This window comes from Gallus gallus, chromosome 2 (genome assembly GCF_016699485.2).
Source record: "Gallus gallus isolate bGalGal1 chromosome 2, bGalGal1.mat.broiler.GRCg7b, whole genome shotgun sequence".
Classification (NCBI taxonomy): Eukaryota; Metazoa; Chordata; class Aves; order Galliformes; family Phasianidae; genus Gallus; species Gallus gallus.
The window spans coordinates 62,852,040-62,869,386 of record NC_052533.1 but is presented as its reverse complement, the minus strand read 5'-3'; the positions used below and the strand labels follow the sequence as shown (position 1 = coordinate 62,869,386).

At 44.8% G+C, this 17,347-nt stretch overlaps 1 protein-coding gene across 1 annotated transcript; it reads left to right on the top strand.

The window, feature by feature from the left end:
* Positions 1-1,159: 1,159 nt before the first annotated feature.
* Positions 1,160-14,694, top strand: SMIM13 (small integral membrane protein 13). The gene is made up of 2 exons (NM_001389333.2): positions 1,160-1,448; positions 11,098-14,694. The coding sequence occupies exons 1-2, from the start codon at positions 1,373-1,375 to the stop codon at positions 11,289-11,291; spliced, it is 270 nt and encodes an 89-aa protein (NP_001376262.1). The 5' UTR covers positions 1,160-1,372; the 3' UTR covers positions 11,292-14,694.
* The last annotated feature ends 2,653 nt before the right edge of the window (positions 14,695-17,347 follow it).

Genomic DNA, 17,347 nt, shown 5'->3' with positions numbered 1-17,347 from the left:
ATTTATTTTGTCAGAAGTTAATATGGTGGTAACTGCTATTGCCACGTTTGTTTGCAATACAGAAGAAATCTTGCTTAAGCATGTGTGTAACAATTCAGGATGAAAGACGAGGAGACATGTCACAGTATTCAGTTATTGAGACACACCAGGAAAGTAGGACAAAGTAGGACAACGCTTGCAAGATGCGACAGGTGGGTTTGGCAGGGTATTATCCAGGGCTGGGGCTGCTGGGGAGGAAAGACTGAAATGGGAAGATGGAACTCAGGTGCTGAGCTGCTGAAGCAACGGCAGCTTTAAGTAGCTGAGTGGGGGATTTCAAGGCCAGGCTGGATGTGGCTCTGGGCAGCCTGGTCTGGTGGTTGGCGACCCTGCACATAGCAGGGGGTTGAAACTCGATGATCGTTGTGGTCCTTTTCAACCCAGGCCATTCTATGATTCTTTAATTGCGTGTGTGAGTACTTCAGGGTTGGAGGTATCCTGGAAGGGTGAGACGCTCAGTGGGCAGCCAAGCACAAATTTTGGCTTCGATTGGAAGGGGGGATTTTAAGACAACCCATGTAAGAAACACAAAGAGAAATGGATTGGCTTTTCTGTGACATCCCACCACAGCGGTGACATCTTCACGGCAGTCGGCAGCAGTGGATGTAACGCACGTTTTATAAGCATTAAGAGTGCCTCCAAGACAAGAAGAGAAGCTGATAACCGTACTGCGGTGTTAAGGGAGAGGTCAGAGCCGGCCAGAAGCACCGCCCTTATCGCAGGGCTCCTGGTAACCTCATTTCCCCAGATTTCTGCGAGGGAAGGCAGCTGCGGGGTGTCACTGCAGCGTCAGCAGAGGGCACGGGCACCAAGGTCATGCGGAACTGGAACCACAGCGGGGTGGTGCGGGTGTAAAAACGCCGCCTCAGCAGACACTTGGGCGCCCTGCTGTAACGCCACACGCAAACGCCGCGCACCAAGGGCGGCGGTGATAACGCGGGGACACGCTCCGCCCGCGCGAGCTCGCTTGGCGCCGCGGCCGAGCGGCGCGGGGCACGCTGGGAATTGTAGTGTGCGCTGCCCGCGGCGCCCGCCCGCTCCCGGGAAGCAGAACTACGCTTCCCGGCATGCCCCGCGCTCCGCGGGCGTCACCACGCCGCGCTCCAAAGCCCGCCCCGCCGCCGGCACGGCTGGCGCTGGGCTCTGCTGGTTCTTCCTCCGGGGCGGTGGGCAGCTATGCGAGGCGCGGCCCGCGCCCTGTAGCCTTCGGGCTTTTGTCCGTGCCCCGCGGCGTCTCCGGTCTGTGTCGGACCCTGCGTGAGGGGCGAGCGGGCCGCCGAGCCGCCATCGGGAGTCGGGCCCCGCACCTGGCGGTGGGGAAGGGCCCGGCAGCATGTGGCAGAGCATCGGGCTGACCCTGCTGGTGATCGTGGCCACCCTGGCCTGCGTGCTGCTCTTCATGCTCTGCGGTGAGTGCCTAGGCCGGGGCAGGCCTCGGTGTGCGGCGTGGTTGGAGGCGTTCGAGAAACGTGTTGTTGTTGTCCTGAGGGACGCGGTTTAGTGAGGAAATATGTGTGGTAGGTGGGCAGTTGGGCTGGATGGTCTTGGGGGACTTTTGCATCCTCAGCGTTTCTGTGGCCTGTCTGCTGTGTTCCCAGGCTCTGGTGGCCCCTGACTGTATGATTGGCTTAAGGGAACGAAAGGGCCCCATGCCCAGGGGGTGGGAGTGGGCTGGAACGCCCTTCCTCCTCGTTTCCAAATCACCGTGAGCCTGGAAGCACTTCAGGTGTGGAGCACCAGTGAGCAGAGGTGACCCTCCTGCTGGTACCCCCAGCCTGTGACATGTGTCCAGAGAAGGGCAACGAAGCTGTGAGGGGTCTGGAGCTCAAGTCTGATGGAGAGCTGAGGGAATTGAAATTGTTTAGTTTGGAGAAGAAGAGGCTCAGGGGAGACCTTGTTGCTCTTTACAGCTGAAAGGGCATTGTGGCAAGGTGTGGGTTGCCCTGTTCCCCCAGATAACTAGTGATGCAACTTGAAGCCATCACCTCTGGTCTCACCAGGAGTTGTTCTGATTGGATATTAAGAAAGATTTCTTCTCAGAAAGAGTGATGAGGTTCTGAAACAGGCTGCCCAGGGAGGTGGTGGGGTCACCGTCCCTGGAGGTGGTCAGAAACTGTGTGGATATGGTTAGTGGACATGGTGGGGATGGGTTGGCAGCTGGACACGATAATCTCAGTGGTCTTTTCCAACCTTAATGGTTCTGTGATTCTATGTTGGCTGGAATAGGTTAGAGCAATGCTTGGTTCCACATTTAAAAAACAAACGAAGAAAAAGAGAACTTTCCAGAACAAATAACTTTCCCCTCTACATCTAGAAAGTATATAAATGGGAGGGACAACTTTACAGGTCTTTGGGAGTTGTTGGAGGGAAGCACTGATGTAGTGCATGTGGGTGGTGTGATCAATGTGTTGAACTTGGAATTCAAACAGAAGATGAAGAGAGCACCAACACTGAACTCAACTACGCTTCAGTATTGAAGCATTCCTGAGATTAAAAAAGTGACTGCTGGTGGATCTGTAGGTGATTTTTTTGAAAACATAATGAGTCAAATGAAGACTCTGCTGACACCTGATGCTTAAAAAAGTTGGTTGTACTCAAAGCTGTAGAGCCCTGTGGAAAGATTTTGCAATAGCAAGGGACTGGGTAATGAAATGATGGGAGAAATGCAGTATTAACATCTGCAGTCACTCTAAAAGTAATGCCTCTTATTAATTTCCGTGGAAGCTACAACATATACGAAGAGAACAATAATGTTATTGGACAGAGCAAACTCTTAGCTACAAAACACTGTTTTCTACTGTGGTCAGCACCGTTAGCTATATGTTTTTACCGGTTGTGAACAAGAGCCCACATGCTGCACTTGCAAAGCTCTACATGGCTGTGTGGACTGTGGCTTGCCTTTCACATCACTGTTGCCAGTGCTGAAACGCACCACCCACCGCCTCACTGTGCTCACATCCACTGTTCAGTCTCTAGAATTGTTCAGCTAGCGTTGATGAATGTCAGTGGGTGCCACTTTTTCCCCGCGTGGAGGAATACAGTGACACCCCTTTGCTTCCACCGCACTTCCATGTCGGATGCCATGAGGTCAGACTGCCCCTTTGTTGCTGTCTGTCGCATGACAACAACGTGTAACAGAGTATTGTGCTACTGCCATACCACCATCTGCCTCTGATGTCGGGGGTCAACGCCATAAAATAGGAGGCATTACTTTTGGAACAGCCCTTGAACAGAAGTGTGAAGTACATCCATAAATTATGTGGGGCAGTGAATATAATGGGTTCAAACAGAACTGTTACCGTCCTGAAGAAAGGATTAGCAGAGGATTAATTTGTCATTGCAAGCATTCCTCTGAAATACGCTAATGCTTTGCAGAAAGAAAATAGGCAAATCCAATGTCAGATGTTCGGTATAAAATAGCAAGTGCTGTTATATTGCTACAGGGATCTATCATGTGCTCGTGTCTTAAACAGTCTATTTCACTATTTAAAGAAAAAAACCCCGAGAGTTTTCTTACGGAGTGGTGAGAGCCGTGTAATAATTTCTGCATGAAGAGATTCTAAGTAGGTTAGACCTGTCTAGCCTGGTGAATACACAGCTGGGGGAGGATGGTGGTTATAAAACCAAGCAGTGTGTAAAAGGTGATCGGGCAGCAGTTGCTCAGTCGCCTAATTACTGAGGAACTGGAGTACATGATGTTAAATGATCAGCCAAGGGGCTTAAATGAGGCAAAAGTATTCCTTCACGCAAGGGGAAAATGGCAAGCTTGTTAACAAAGAGTGTTTTGGAGGCCAAACATTTTACCCTTTGAAGTTCATAGATCAGTTGACAAACCTTGTTTCTAAGCCATACAGTCAGTGTTACAATATCAGAGCTTATTGCAGAGGTTGCCAAAGCGTACCTCAGTGTTAAAGGTACTGAGCACAGAAAGCTGCCATTTGAATGGTTTGGGGGCGGTGCTTTTTGACTGTTGCCCTGTTTAGAAGTGACTCGGCAGGGTTAGATAGCAATTCATGCTGTGCTGGTAATGCTTTTTTTTCTCCCCCAAAATGCTATATTGCATTTCCTAATTAGGTGATAGTAGGATGCTGCTCGTTTTTGTGCCGAGACTATTAATGGAAAATATTTGAGCAGAAGTGGTGTCGAGGCTGCTATTAGAATAACTTGAATGTAAGCCACCTTCAACCTCATTGTGCCTGTGATAGGTGCTTTCTTATTGCCTTCTTAGCTATAGATCTCTGTTCTTTACAGCCCGTTGGAGATGAGTGCTCTGTGTGACAGGATATGAGTAAATGCCAGCCAGTGAGGCATAAAATTAGTGGACCAACCTGACGCCAGGGCGGTTGGATATAAGCTTGAGTGAACTTAAGCTGATAAGAATGTTTTATAGCCATCTGATGAGAGGTATTTAACAGCCTCAGAAAAGGGCTTACAGGGTCAAGAGACAGAAGAGCCGTCACTTGGGTTTTGAGTGGCTTATGCAGAAGGACTTGTGGTGTGGCTGCTCGCAGAGAGCGATGTACTGAGGCACCCAGGAGATGTCCCAGGATGGTGTGAATTTGTTACGTATCACAAGCGTGAAATCCTTCCCACTGTTTACGTTTTCACAGCACACATCCCATCGAGTTCAACTTTTTTTCTGAAGATAAAAATTCAGAGCACAAAGTATGGGAAGTTATTAGGGCCAGTCCATCAGCCGTGTGAAAAGGAAATGATTAGGCCTGAATTAGGCGTTTGTCTATAGAAATACTTTGAATAAGTGACCTGATTTCTTCTTCTATTTAATGCTTTTGGATGCTTGCATTTGCCGTTTTCCATGTGGATCTCAATTTGTTAAGGACTTGCAGTGAGTGGAATTTGTAAACTGAGCACATCCGACACAGAAACCATTCAGAGACTATAACCATAGCTAACCAGCTATGCTCTTTTCAATTGCTCTTCTAAAAGTGGGCCAAAGGTAAATTGCTTCTACTTGATTGCCAGCCTGTCAGACTACTTTGCTCTGGTTTCTCTCGTGGTCTCATTGCTTTAGTGCCTTCCTTGCTCCTCTGCAGCTGCTAGGAGTTCACCCAGAGTGAAGGAGATGGGGTGAAACAGAAGACCAGCCGAGGTGAATTCCAGTACTGTTTACCCCTGTGTGTTTGTCTTCCCATTGGATCAACACGTGGAGCCAGGTGAAACCACACAGATGCCTTCAGTGCAACGAACAGATAGGTGTGCTTGTCTCGTCTGGGGAGCGAGGCCAACGAGGTGGTGTTGAAGAGATGTGAATGACTTGAAAACAAAGGTTGGGTGACTCAAATTGCCCATACAGGTGTGCAAGTGGAAAAACATCAGAGCCTTAAATTCTGCCTCAGTAACTTCAGTGCTTTGTTTGGACAGTTTTGTGCCGATGTTAAATGAGTCAAACTCAAAAGACAAGCGGAGCCATGCCTGATTAGGCTAGCAATTGAGAGAAGACACCTTTTTGTTTCAAGCTGAGTTTTCAACCTGTTAAAAATGGAAGGTGGGACCAGGGCATGTTTCCTGGCTATCGGTCAGCAGAAATGTGTTACAGGATGTTAAACTAAGCGGGAGGGGGCTTAAGGAGCTGGGTGGACCAAGCACTGTATCAGCTGCTGTCTGCTGTTAGTGCTCTGAGTATCGCATGCCTTCTGATCAGCTTCGTAGCTGAGTACTCTGGGGCAGTGTATTATGTATCTTTAAAAAGGCACAGAAATAGCAAGTTGGCTGCGTCACAGAGGACATCAAACACGGAGCCTAAAGCAGAACTCTACTCCCCCAGATGTTGTGTCAGCATCTAGAACCGTGTGCTTTCTCTTCATAGATGTTAAGTTTTCCTGTCGTGGGCATGTAAGTATTTGAATGCAGGCCTCGCTCTGCCTGATAATACCACAGCCCTAAATTAGTCTTTGCTGCTGGAATAGCAGTATCCTATTTTTAAATCAGTGGGGACAGAGGTAAAACTGTTTTGCAAGACTGCTCAGGAAGTTGATAGTGGAGGCAGAAATAGAAGGCAGACCTCCAAACTCTCTTGCGCTGTTACTGCATCACCTTTCTTCCTTTCTTGGTGAGTTGTGTTTTATCTGAGAAAACAGAGATTACTTCTCAGCAGCACTCCATGTTACTCGCTAGAGTCATAGAAACGTTTGAGTTGGAAGAGACCTTTAAAGGTCATCTGGTCCAACTCCCCTGCAGTGAACAGGGACATCTAAGGCTCAGTCAGGTGCTCAGAGCCCCGTCCAGCCTGGCCTTGAAGGTCTCCAGGGATGGGGCATCCGCCACCTCTCTGGGCAACCTGTGCCAATGGCTCACCACCCTTACTGTAAAAAAACAAAGTATTACCCCTGTTCTGTTTTGTAGGCGTCTCTTCTGTTTCAATCAGGAAGATGGGAATATGCTCCAATGAAGACATCCCTTTCTCTGTTAACTTCTGCTTACAGGCCAGTGTAAGGTGCATGAAATTGAAGGATCTGAGGCCAGTGCCTCTCACCTCTTGTGGGGGAGTAGCTCAACGTTTAGATCACTTTGCTTCTTGCCTTTCTACAACAAACTAGGAGTCATTGGGGGAAGTGGCAGGAAAGGTGGCTTTATTGGAACTTGGTCAAATCATAACATCTGTTCCACATAGTGATACTGCATGGACGCATACTTGGGAGTTGGGCACTGAGGCTTTGACTCGCAGTCCCATCTTTGCGAACACATTGCATCATGATTTATAGAAGGGGTTGACGTGCTGAGGGCACAGTGCCAAGCATGGCTTAAATGTCTTTGGGCAGCATCTAGCTGTGGCATTCAGAGTGAGGCGGCCGCCCCCCTGCTTAAAACTTGGCAGTGGCTGGGAGCTGCTGTTTTGCCCGGATGCCAAGTACTGGTTGTTGGCAGGGTTTCCTGACTCTCTGGATTCGAGTATGGGCTGTACCGAGAGTTGGAGCCCTGGCTTTGCCTTGCGGTGGTGTACAGTTGTCCTGTAGGACTGATTGTGATCAAGTACTTTGTGGTAATGTTAAATCAATTGGGCTTCTTCAAGTGGCCTGCCCAAACAGACCAGCAGCATGGTGTATGCAAGCTGCAGTGTCAGCCACCTGTCCTATGTCAGCATTTTAATTTCTTTTTTTTTAAATACATCATGTAACTTACAGTTATAAAGTGTGGAATCATGTCTGGTGTTACAGTTCTGCTGCATTCTCATGAAGATGAAGAGTTGATGCATTGTGAACAGATTAGAAAGCTACTCAGTACTTTGAATCTGCCTCCAGTCTTTGTGTGTGGTTTTTTTTAATGGTGTATTTACTTGATACTGTTATTGGAGTCTCTTTTATCCAGAGTAACTTTCTTCAATTCTTTGGGAGTCTGTTTATTTCTAAGAAGTTTCTGCTGTACTCTGTTCAGTACCTGCCAGGCAGCAGGGTGTCTCAGCCGAATGGGCAGCTTTAACTGTGTATTTGTTTTGGATTTATTATTTTTTTAAAACTTTCCATGCAGGCTGGCACTGCAACGAGAACAAGTGAAAGAAAGGGATCCTTCTACTTTGACTACCTTGTACCTCCTTGTCTGGGAGATCCTGTGAGTCTTTGATGTGGAAGCAGCAGGGTGTGTGGGGAAGGCTGTGCAACAGTGGTCAGGGACATAAAATCATAGAATGGGCTGGGTTGAAAAAGACTGCAATGATCATTGAGTTTCAACCCCCTGCTATGTGCAGGGTCACCAACCAGCAGACCAGGCTGTCCAGAGCCACATCCAGCCTGGCCTTGAATGCTTCCAGGGATGGGGCATCCACAATCTCCTTGGGCAACCCGTTCCAGTGTGTCACCACCCTCTGTGTGGAAAAACTTCCTCCTAACATGGCGGAGATGGTAAACTGAACTTATTTAGTCATCTGGTCTAGTGGGAGGTGTCCCTGCCTATAGCGAGGGGGGGGTTGGAACTAGGTGATCTTAAAGGCGCCTTCCAATCCCAACCATTCTTTTCCAAGCCCAGCTGTTCTTCTTGCAGTCAGTGGAGAAGCCTGTTGTCCCTTTCTTTTCAGTGCACGGCATCCAGGTTCACTTCACTTGTCTCTTCCTGCTGGTCTATGTGGTTGTTGGCTACAAGCAGTTGTGTTGGCTGGTTGTCTGCGGTGTCCTGATTCTGTCCTAAGCCAGTGAGCTTTGCAGTCTGTGATATTTGGTGCTTTGGGTTTTCAGACTGCTGTGGTCTGTCAGAAACCAAACATGGGGGGGAAAAATGCTGCTTTTCTAAACAGTGTCTGCGAAGGAGCTCTTACTGTCTTTCAGTGCTTCTTTTCTTCCTAGTTGTAATTCTGCATTTTAAATGGCCTGTTTGCAGTGATAAAGAAAGTATATAATGCACTTTAACCTGCCAAAGTTAAATACCTTCCTTACAGGTGTATGTATTTATACCAACTATAGAGTACCCTCCAACATCATTTTTGAAAGGCTCCGAATATTTCTGCTTTTTTTTTCCCCCCATTTTATTCTCTGGAAGTAGCGTAGCTGTTTGGCATTAATTCACCTTGCAGGTATTTTAGATAGGATTTTTTGAAACGGGCAGTTTGTGGCTGAGAGTTTCACCACCGCCATATGCTCAAGTAGACTTGGCAGGACATCATGCCATTCATTCACTTGTAACTGTAGCATCCCAGATCTTGTCTCTGCCAGCAAATTGTGGAGTCAAAGACACATGCGCTGGTTTGTAATATTCTGCTTAGGTCTCACTTTGTCGTTTCCTGTGTTCACTTTGTAGTATTTTGTTTCTTTTTCCATGTGGTCTGGAAAGAAGTGTGGCTTTCGGGGATTTGATTCCTTCTTAATGAGTTTTAGAGCCACGAGGAAATGTATTGATTTATGGGCTTCAGAATTTACAAAGCACTGTAAATCCAAGAGACCTGAAATACATTTCAGTGAAAACGATTTTCAGACAGTAACTATTTCAATTTTGACCCCTAGATGTGAAAGGAAAAAGGCACCAGACCAGCCTCTTGCTGCTTCTAGATGCAGGGGTTTTTAATGCATTTGTCAGACATCCGACTCAGTTGGGTCAGAATTTAAAGGGTTAGATGGCAATGGAAAAGGAAGTACTTGGTGTAGGGTTTGCAACTCCCAACAGCAGAGAAGTTAGGGAAATGAAGTGTGCAGGGTGTGAGTATTCTGGGGCAGAGAGGAAGGGTGGGATCTTGCTTTGTCCTAAGTAATGGCTGCTTGTGTTGGCATGACTCTGGCTGCAGAAGAGGAGGAAGAATCAGGGTGCTGGAGCTACACAGGTGCCACCTGTCAGTGCATCCCTTTGCTTCATATATCGCTGTTTGTCCACGCTCAGAAATGTCTCCGTTGACAGCCGTGTAGCTGGAGAGGACAGGTTTCCCTGGTTCTGCCAAATAAGGCTCTTTGTATTTGTGTAGGTCAATGGTATATCTTGAATGGACGAATTTCCTGATAGGAAAATGAGGTATTAATTTACAGCTCTAAGATCAGTGGTTTCTGGTACCGCAAATTGTGCTTATATATAGTGCACTTTTGGATCACAGCGTGAATCTTATCCTACTTGTCTGTGAAATGCAGTTAAGTGACATCTCTGTTCTTTATATGATGAGAGTTGGCTGGCTAAAGGGGAAAGGATTAGCATTAGTTCTCAGTGTGCTGACACTTGAGCATCTCTATCAAAATACTTAGATAAATAAGACTTTAAAAGGAAGGTTCTGGGTTAGATTAAAATATAAATACATCTGCTTTTTTAAGCCTTGGTTATCTGTTCTAGAAACGTTGATTTAAGAGCAAGGAGGTGGTGGATCTTAAATACATGTAAAGATACTGTAGAAATGTGATTATGTCAACTGTAAAATTCACTTGCATAGTTTCGGGACCAAGAGCATTTTAGTTCTGCTTCATTGCTAAATGTTACACAAATTTACCAGAGAATGTTAATATTTCTTAATGGGACTTTGACACGGTGAGGTAACACTTGAATTTAGGGGATTTGGTCTCTGAATCATAATTTTGGAATAGGATTTATTGTAAAGCATGGTATTAATTTCAAGATCTCTGCAAATGTTCTTAATGAGTATGAAATGCAGCTTTTAAAATACGATGGCCTTCACTGTGATGAGGTGATTGTCCCTCTCTACTCTGCCCTCGTGAGGCCCCATCTGGAGTACTGCATCCAGGTCTGGGACCCCCAGTACAAGAAAGACAGGGAGCTGTTGGAGAGGGCCCAGAGAAGGGCTACAGAGATGATCAGAGGGCTGGAGCATCTCTCCTATGAAGACTGGTTAAGGGAGCTGGGCTTCTTCAGCCTGGGGAAGAGAAGGCTGCGGGGTGACCTCATTGCAGCCCTCCAGTAACTAAAGGGAGTCTACAAACAGGAGGGGAGTCAACTCTTTACTAGGGTAGATAATGGCAGGACAAGAGGAAATGGTTTTAAGTTGAAGGATGGAAGATTTAGGTTGGATGCCAGGGGGGAAGCTCTTCACTATGAGAGTGGTGAGGTGCTGGAACAGGCTGCCCAGAGAGGCTGTGGATGCCCCATTTCTGGAGGTGTGTTCAAGGCCAGATTGGATGGGGCCCTGGGCAGCCTGCTCTAGTATTAAATGGGGAGGCTGGCCTGCGGCAGGAGACCTTAAGGTCCCTTCCAACCCAAGCCATTCTATGATTCCATGTATTGAATCTATCATCTGTATTTTAGGTGCATCCATGCAAGTTCGTTTCCTCCTGACAGCTGAGTGCCGTGTCTATGCACTGGTATAACTGCCTAATTACTGTTTGCTGTGACACTACGATTAAGTGTATGTCCAGGTCCTAACCTGGAGCTTAAACATTTGCTTCGGCATGAGGGCAGACCTGATCAAACTGAATTGATGCCTATAGGACTGTAGAAAAGACTCTGTGTGTGTGTGTGTGCAGAGGGGGAGGAAGCAAAGGGTGTTGGGATTGAGAGTAATTAAGATGGCAGTCAGTCTTTCTTTTTTCTTTTCCTTCTTGTTTTCCTGATATACGCTGCCTGAGAGCTGACTTGATGGGTATGAAGTGACTAAGTGGTACCTTCTTTCTTTGTTTCCTGCAGGCTGGTATGTGGTCTGGCAATTGTTTCTGTCTAAATTCAAGTTCCTGAGAGAATTGATAGGTGATACGGGTTCCCAGCAAGGGGACAACGAGACTTCGGAGACAGAAGCTGAACAGGAGACTCCACCCTCACCACAGAGAGGCAGACAGAAATCTGCTCGGCAGCGAAGAGCACCTGCAGAAGAAACAACTTAAAATACTCTTTAGAACTTCTGGCTAACTGAATGGTTAAACACCTCTGCACTGTGCTGTTCAGTGGTTTGCTCTTACTGAAAAACTGACTTAAGAGGTAATATTAATACCCATGGATCTTTATTCTGAACTGGCAGTATATACTACTTTGGGTTCAGGGAGGGCTTCAGCAGCAAGTCAAAGAATACTGGAAGAAATGAGGTGGAGAGAAATCTCATTCAGAAAAATGCTCAGCTGCTGTAGCTCTTGTCCCTGCATGCAGATTAAAAACAGGTCCTGGACCACAGGCTTAGCCTCTGCAGTTGTCTGAACATAATATACATTTCAGACTTGAAATAGTTTCTAAATTATTTTTCTTTACAGCACTGCAACTACATATAGTGAAGTTGAATTTTATTTCTTTAGGTATATACGAATATATATATTTTTTTCAACCGTGAGAGCGCATGTGAACTTGAAAAATGGTTGAAAGAATATCCTTCTTTAGAAAGCATTCTAAAGTGAAATTTTGTTACTTTCTTATATCTGTTTGAGTATAAATGAAATGTGAGAAAACAATATTAGGTGAACACAGTTGGGAGGTTTTGGTTATGTCCTTTAAAAAAAGGAATTGGGTCATAAGACCTGATTTCTTGGTTTTGACACAAGAAGGGTTACAGGTAGAACAGTCCTGAGAGATTTCTTTGTTCTTCCTGAACCTTTTATTCAAAGTCCAACTTGTGTTGGAGAGGAGAAGGTGCCTAGATTATGTACTTATCAGTGATCTGTACTGTCATCTTTGGCTTTTTGGATTCTAAGTGTTTCTCTTTTGAACACTCTTACATCGGGTATTTGGTACCGGATGTAACTCTTGCCCTGGAACCAACTAAGGCCATTCTGACCAATTTAGTAGACATCACTCTAATGCTTTGATAGTGTTACAGCAATGAATTTGGTACCTCATGTTTGATGGAGGACGTACTGATGTTTATCAGTAATGAGCAGTTGCTCCTTTTTGAGAGTGAGTTAAACAGTGGTTCTGACATTGCACTTCAGAATGAGGAGATTGACTTCTCTTCGTCAACTTTGAAGACTGCATGAGATCTTTGGGAAGAGGAGGACCATAGAGGTCCTACCTCTCTGCGTGTGTAGAGGGGAAAGACTACCAAAATGTCTGCTTCATTAACAGCTTCACTTCTCTCTCAAAACTAGATATGTGATATTGCTTAGATCACTGTTCACTGTATAAAAACTACTGTTTAGCAGGACAACAAAATTGTACTTTGAGCTGTTAAGGAGTTTAAACCATATAACTTTCAAAGTTTGGTTTGCTTGCATAGCTAAAAGCAGCAATGTTTAATCTTTTTCATTAAGTGGGCCTACATCTGGCAAAAGACTACTTCTCTGGTGCCTTTGTTTTAATTTGTCACCTGTGAATGAAAATGAATGAGAGCATTCACTTTGCAAATGATTTGGGTGTTTCAGCATTAAGCACATAAAATTAGTCTGGACCTTTGAAGTCTAAAAGTTGTTTTAGTTGCTAGCATGTATGTATAAGCATGCTTTGTGTTACAGGATTACACTTTCAAGCATGACTAGAGAGTGCTACGCTCATATCCTTGAAACACATGTAGGAATAGAATAGTCTTCTTCCTCTGTCCTCGCTACTGACAAGGGAATTCCTGATAATGTTTCTTCACAAGTAAACTCGCCATCTACTCAAACTGAACAAAAGCAATCCGGTTCTTTTCCCTGCTGCTTTCAGTTGTTTGCGCTGTGCAACTTAATGTCACTGTACTCTTGTACCTGTATATCTTCACACGATGAGGCTTTCAGCTCAGCAGTGTTAACCCAGCACTGGAGCGTTTTTCTTAAGAGAAGTGTTTACTGTTTCTGTCTTTGAGCTTTACTTATGTGGGCTTGCAAGTGAGGTTGCTCTATTTTTGGTCCTGATGTGGAATATTAACACTCCACTGCACTTCTGCCTAGATGTAAGTCCACTGAACATGGCAAAAGGCTCATGCTTTCAATATCTCCAGCTGAGATAAGTAACAGTTAACTCAGTCTCCGCTTCTCGTAGCTGTGAAGAAATGTGAAGTTACAGCAATAAATATAGCTAGCCAGAGCAGCTCTAAGGGTGTAAGAATCAAGACTCTGGAACAAGTTAATGAAGGAAAATCCATGCGGGTTTGAATGCTGACAATGATTAAATATGCAATTAGATAGTAGTTTAAAACAAATGGATGTAGAATCTTTGGATGGTTCATCTGCTCTAGCCAGACAAATCCCTCTGTGGTTTGTAAGTGTACATTTCACTCCCAAAAGCTATTTTCAGTCTTTTTTTTTTTTTTTTTTTAAACATCTGATGCTATTTTTTAAAGCTGCTGTGACATAGCTACCAATAGCAGTATCTGCCTAGCATATAACATTCACTATCTTATTAGTAGCAGCCCGAAGTCTTATATTATGAGGTTAGGAAGATTTTGTAATACTGGTATTTTCTGTCAATACACTTTTCTTTTTTCAGAGAGTCTGTAGTAATATCTTTGTGCAGGGCACTTCATGCAAACCCGTAAAAGTGAAGCTACGTGAGTGAAAGCACACTTGTGATAAGACCTGGGTTGTGATTGCTGGCAGTCCAATATACTCATGTCTTTCAATATTTTTACTGGTGTACTTCCAAAATGCTACTGGTGAATAAGCACTTAACTTTGAATTGACCCGTTCAAGTCTGAAACCTTATGAAGGCAACAGGTTATGTATTTGGTCGTTTTTGTTTAGTAAAATCTATTTTTTAAACTGTTCATTGCCTTACTGTTGCAGCTGTTCTATTGAATGTACTTTGGGTTGATTATTTTAAATGTATTCATATCACTTTTGTTGCAGGGGCTGTGTTACTTTTGAATAAGCAGTGATTACGTGTATGTGGCAGTTAATTAAAAACAGTTAATAGCAGGAAGGCTGGAACAAATGCAGCTCGGACTGGTGGAACAAAGTAGGAAAACTATTAAAACGTAAGAATGTAGACAATTGTTTCTTGCTGAATTGCATAATTCAAACCTGTTAGTGAGCCACTAAGGCTGTCATCATGGTGATCTGATGTTTTTCCATAAGGTTAATTCTATGCAGTTCGTTCACTTAGCAATGCTGCTGTAGTTATTTGCAGTAAACACCACGTACTGTCCTGCGACTTGTGGGCAACTTGCTGCTTAACATCAGGTTTTACACTGAACTAGACCTCTGTATGTACTCTTGTCTTGTTTGGGAATGACCAGCATAAAAAAGGGTTCTATGTGGTCGTTTGCTTCTTCACTGTTAAGATACTGTACCTAAAGCTTTTGTGATTGTCTGTTTTCATCACGTTAACTGTTTTAACTGACTGTGCAGATAAAAAAATAAAGTAACCAGACTTGATATGAGTACTTGATCCGAGTGACTTTCTGCCTTTCTTCTTTTAATAGCAGTTTTTCTTTAGAGTGTACAACACTACAAAAGAAGACCAGTCAGAAGTTGGATTCTAACTGGTGTGGCTCCTACGGTGACTTCGTGGTGAAAACCAGGTTAGTATGTATCTTTTAGAGTGTGTGTTTGGAGGATAGTTATATGTAAGTGGGAATGTGCGGTGATTGATTACTGGTATCAGATGCTTGCAGAAAAGCAAGCAGGTGATTTAGTGGATGCTGATCACAAGGAAACATGGTGTGGTCTCTTCCAGTAGGATGGATCAAGCTGCTGCTATGCAACTCTGCTCTGCCCTGAATTCTACAGCAGGCTGTCCTAGCTGGTAGTCCTCCTTCCCCACAGGTACCAGTGTGCTGTCCTTGAGATTTTCATATGGCTCTTATTCTATACGATGAATACGGGTAGTTACTGTAAAACAGGCTGTGCTTTATCTTGCTTGGGTTGCACATGAACATTTTGACCTAGGACTAGACTGGAAGAGAGTTGTGTAAATATGCTGTGTTTTATATTTAGCCTTAAAGATGTGTATTTTAGTGTATTCCTCATGAATCAGAAGCTCTTACATTAGAATTGTAGAATCCTTAGGGTTGGAATGGACCTTTAAAGGTCATTTAGTCCGACTCCTTGCAATGAACTCTAGCTGTGGACATCCACAACTACACTAGATTGCTCAGGGCCTGATCAAGCCTGGCCCTGAAAGTGTCCATGTTGCGAGTGTGTTCTCTCTGGTATTTTTAATCACAAAATGAAATTTGATCATAGATTTCCTTTTATAATTAAAAACTTTGAGTGGAATGGACAGACTGTATGCAGACTGTTTGTGAAAAGGAAGAAAAGAGCTTAGATCTAGTCTAGGGCTTACATTGACAAGTAGCAGTGCTAGTCTTGCCCTTCAGGCAAAAGGAATGACTAGAAGGACCTGTAGATGGAAAAGCAGTATCATGGAGCAAATGGCAGAAAGTCAAGCTTCTGACTTTAAACAACAGCTAGGAAAGCTGAGATTAAATAGAGGGGCCCTGCAATGAGATCTTGACAGATTGTAGATCTGGGAAGTTAATGACTGCATGAAATTTAACGTGCAGTTAAAATGCACCTGGGATGTGACAATTCTGACTGTACGTACAGACTGGGAATGAGAGGCACAGCCCCACAGAAGGGATCTGGGCATTCTCTTTCACCAGGAGAACTCAAACCATTCAGAAGACAAACATCCAGTGGGTTTGTGCTTTGGTTTTGTCTGTTTTACAAATTGGGACGTTGTGTTGGATATCTTAGCTTTTAATTTCTTCTCTCTCTGTTCACAAGGCTCTTCTGCTTTCAAAATGGAAAATGGATAACGAGTACTCTTTTCTCTTAGTGTAGAGACCCTAAGAGCTAGAGGGAAATGGGACCAATTGTCTTGCTTTGGGGTCATTGTCAAAGCACTGTCCATCTACGCTGCTTGTGATGTACCTCTCTTCTAGCATGGCTTGTGTGTATTGCCACTAGGGCTCTGGCAGTGTCCTTGAACAGAAGGGGAGAGGACATGTGCCCTGTATCAGGGAGCTGTGGCTTGATAGCTATCAGGTTTATTTAACAATTGCAGCATTTAATTACTAGCAATGATGTTCACTGCAACATTAGTTCTTACAGTTTCCAAAGGATTCAGCTACTGAGAGCAGGCTTGATTTGGCTTTCCTTGTCTCTGGTTCCAGAGTGTCCTCGTATTTTCCCTAAGTGCTGCAGTAACAGTGTGGATGTCAAAGCTCATCCCTGGGTGGGCTTCTCAGACAGGTGAATTGGTTGCAGAACAGATTCTTGTCCAAAAGCCTGGCAGATTTTGTTATTAAAGTTAGATGGAAAGGGAGCTCTGGGCCCAAATTTCACCACTAGATGGCATGGGCCTTCAAGCTTAGTTGTGGTTGCATTGCAGGAGAACTGTTGCGTGTGCCCATTGGGGCCAATGCAGTTGAGCTCCTCTGTATTTGCTGTCTCTGTTTTTAGCAATCCTCTTGTCTCTTGGCTGGGAAGGATGAGGGAGTGGCCGTTTTGATTTGGTAGCACACTTTGTGCCATAAAAGCTGTGAGCCACATGCAGAGCCCCAAGCTTTGGGAGGATCATGCTTTGTTTGTGGCAGAGGACGAATGCTGTGTTTTGTTTTGTCAAGGAAGGTGACCTTAACAATGATCATCTGCCTGAGAGTGAGATATCAAAGTACTCAGAGGTATCTGCTTTTCTTACCATTCACTGTAAATAGAAGCAGCACTTCTTTACCTCTCAAGGTTATGAGCAATCTGTCGCGTTGTAAAGACCAGCTTGAAGGAATAAGCCAGTCCTGTTTTTTTTTCTATTTTCTGACCCAATCATAGGGCCAAACTGTCTGCTGTCCAGGTCCTGTAAGACACAACTGCATCTCTCCCACTGCTCACAGTTTCACTGCAGAGCTGTGAGGTGGAATGCCCGCCCACCAGGGCTGCCCTAAATCCTCCTGGTTACTGAGCAGCTGCTCTCCAGCTGTAAAACAAAGGCTCACAATTAGCTCACTTAATGCTAACCTTGCAGGGAGGATTTTAATATTAGGCCTGGGGGAGAGAGCCTTGTCACGTTCTGTTTGCATTGAAGACAGGAGTCCTTGAGA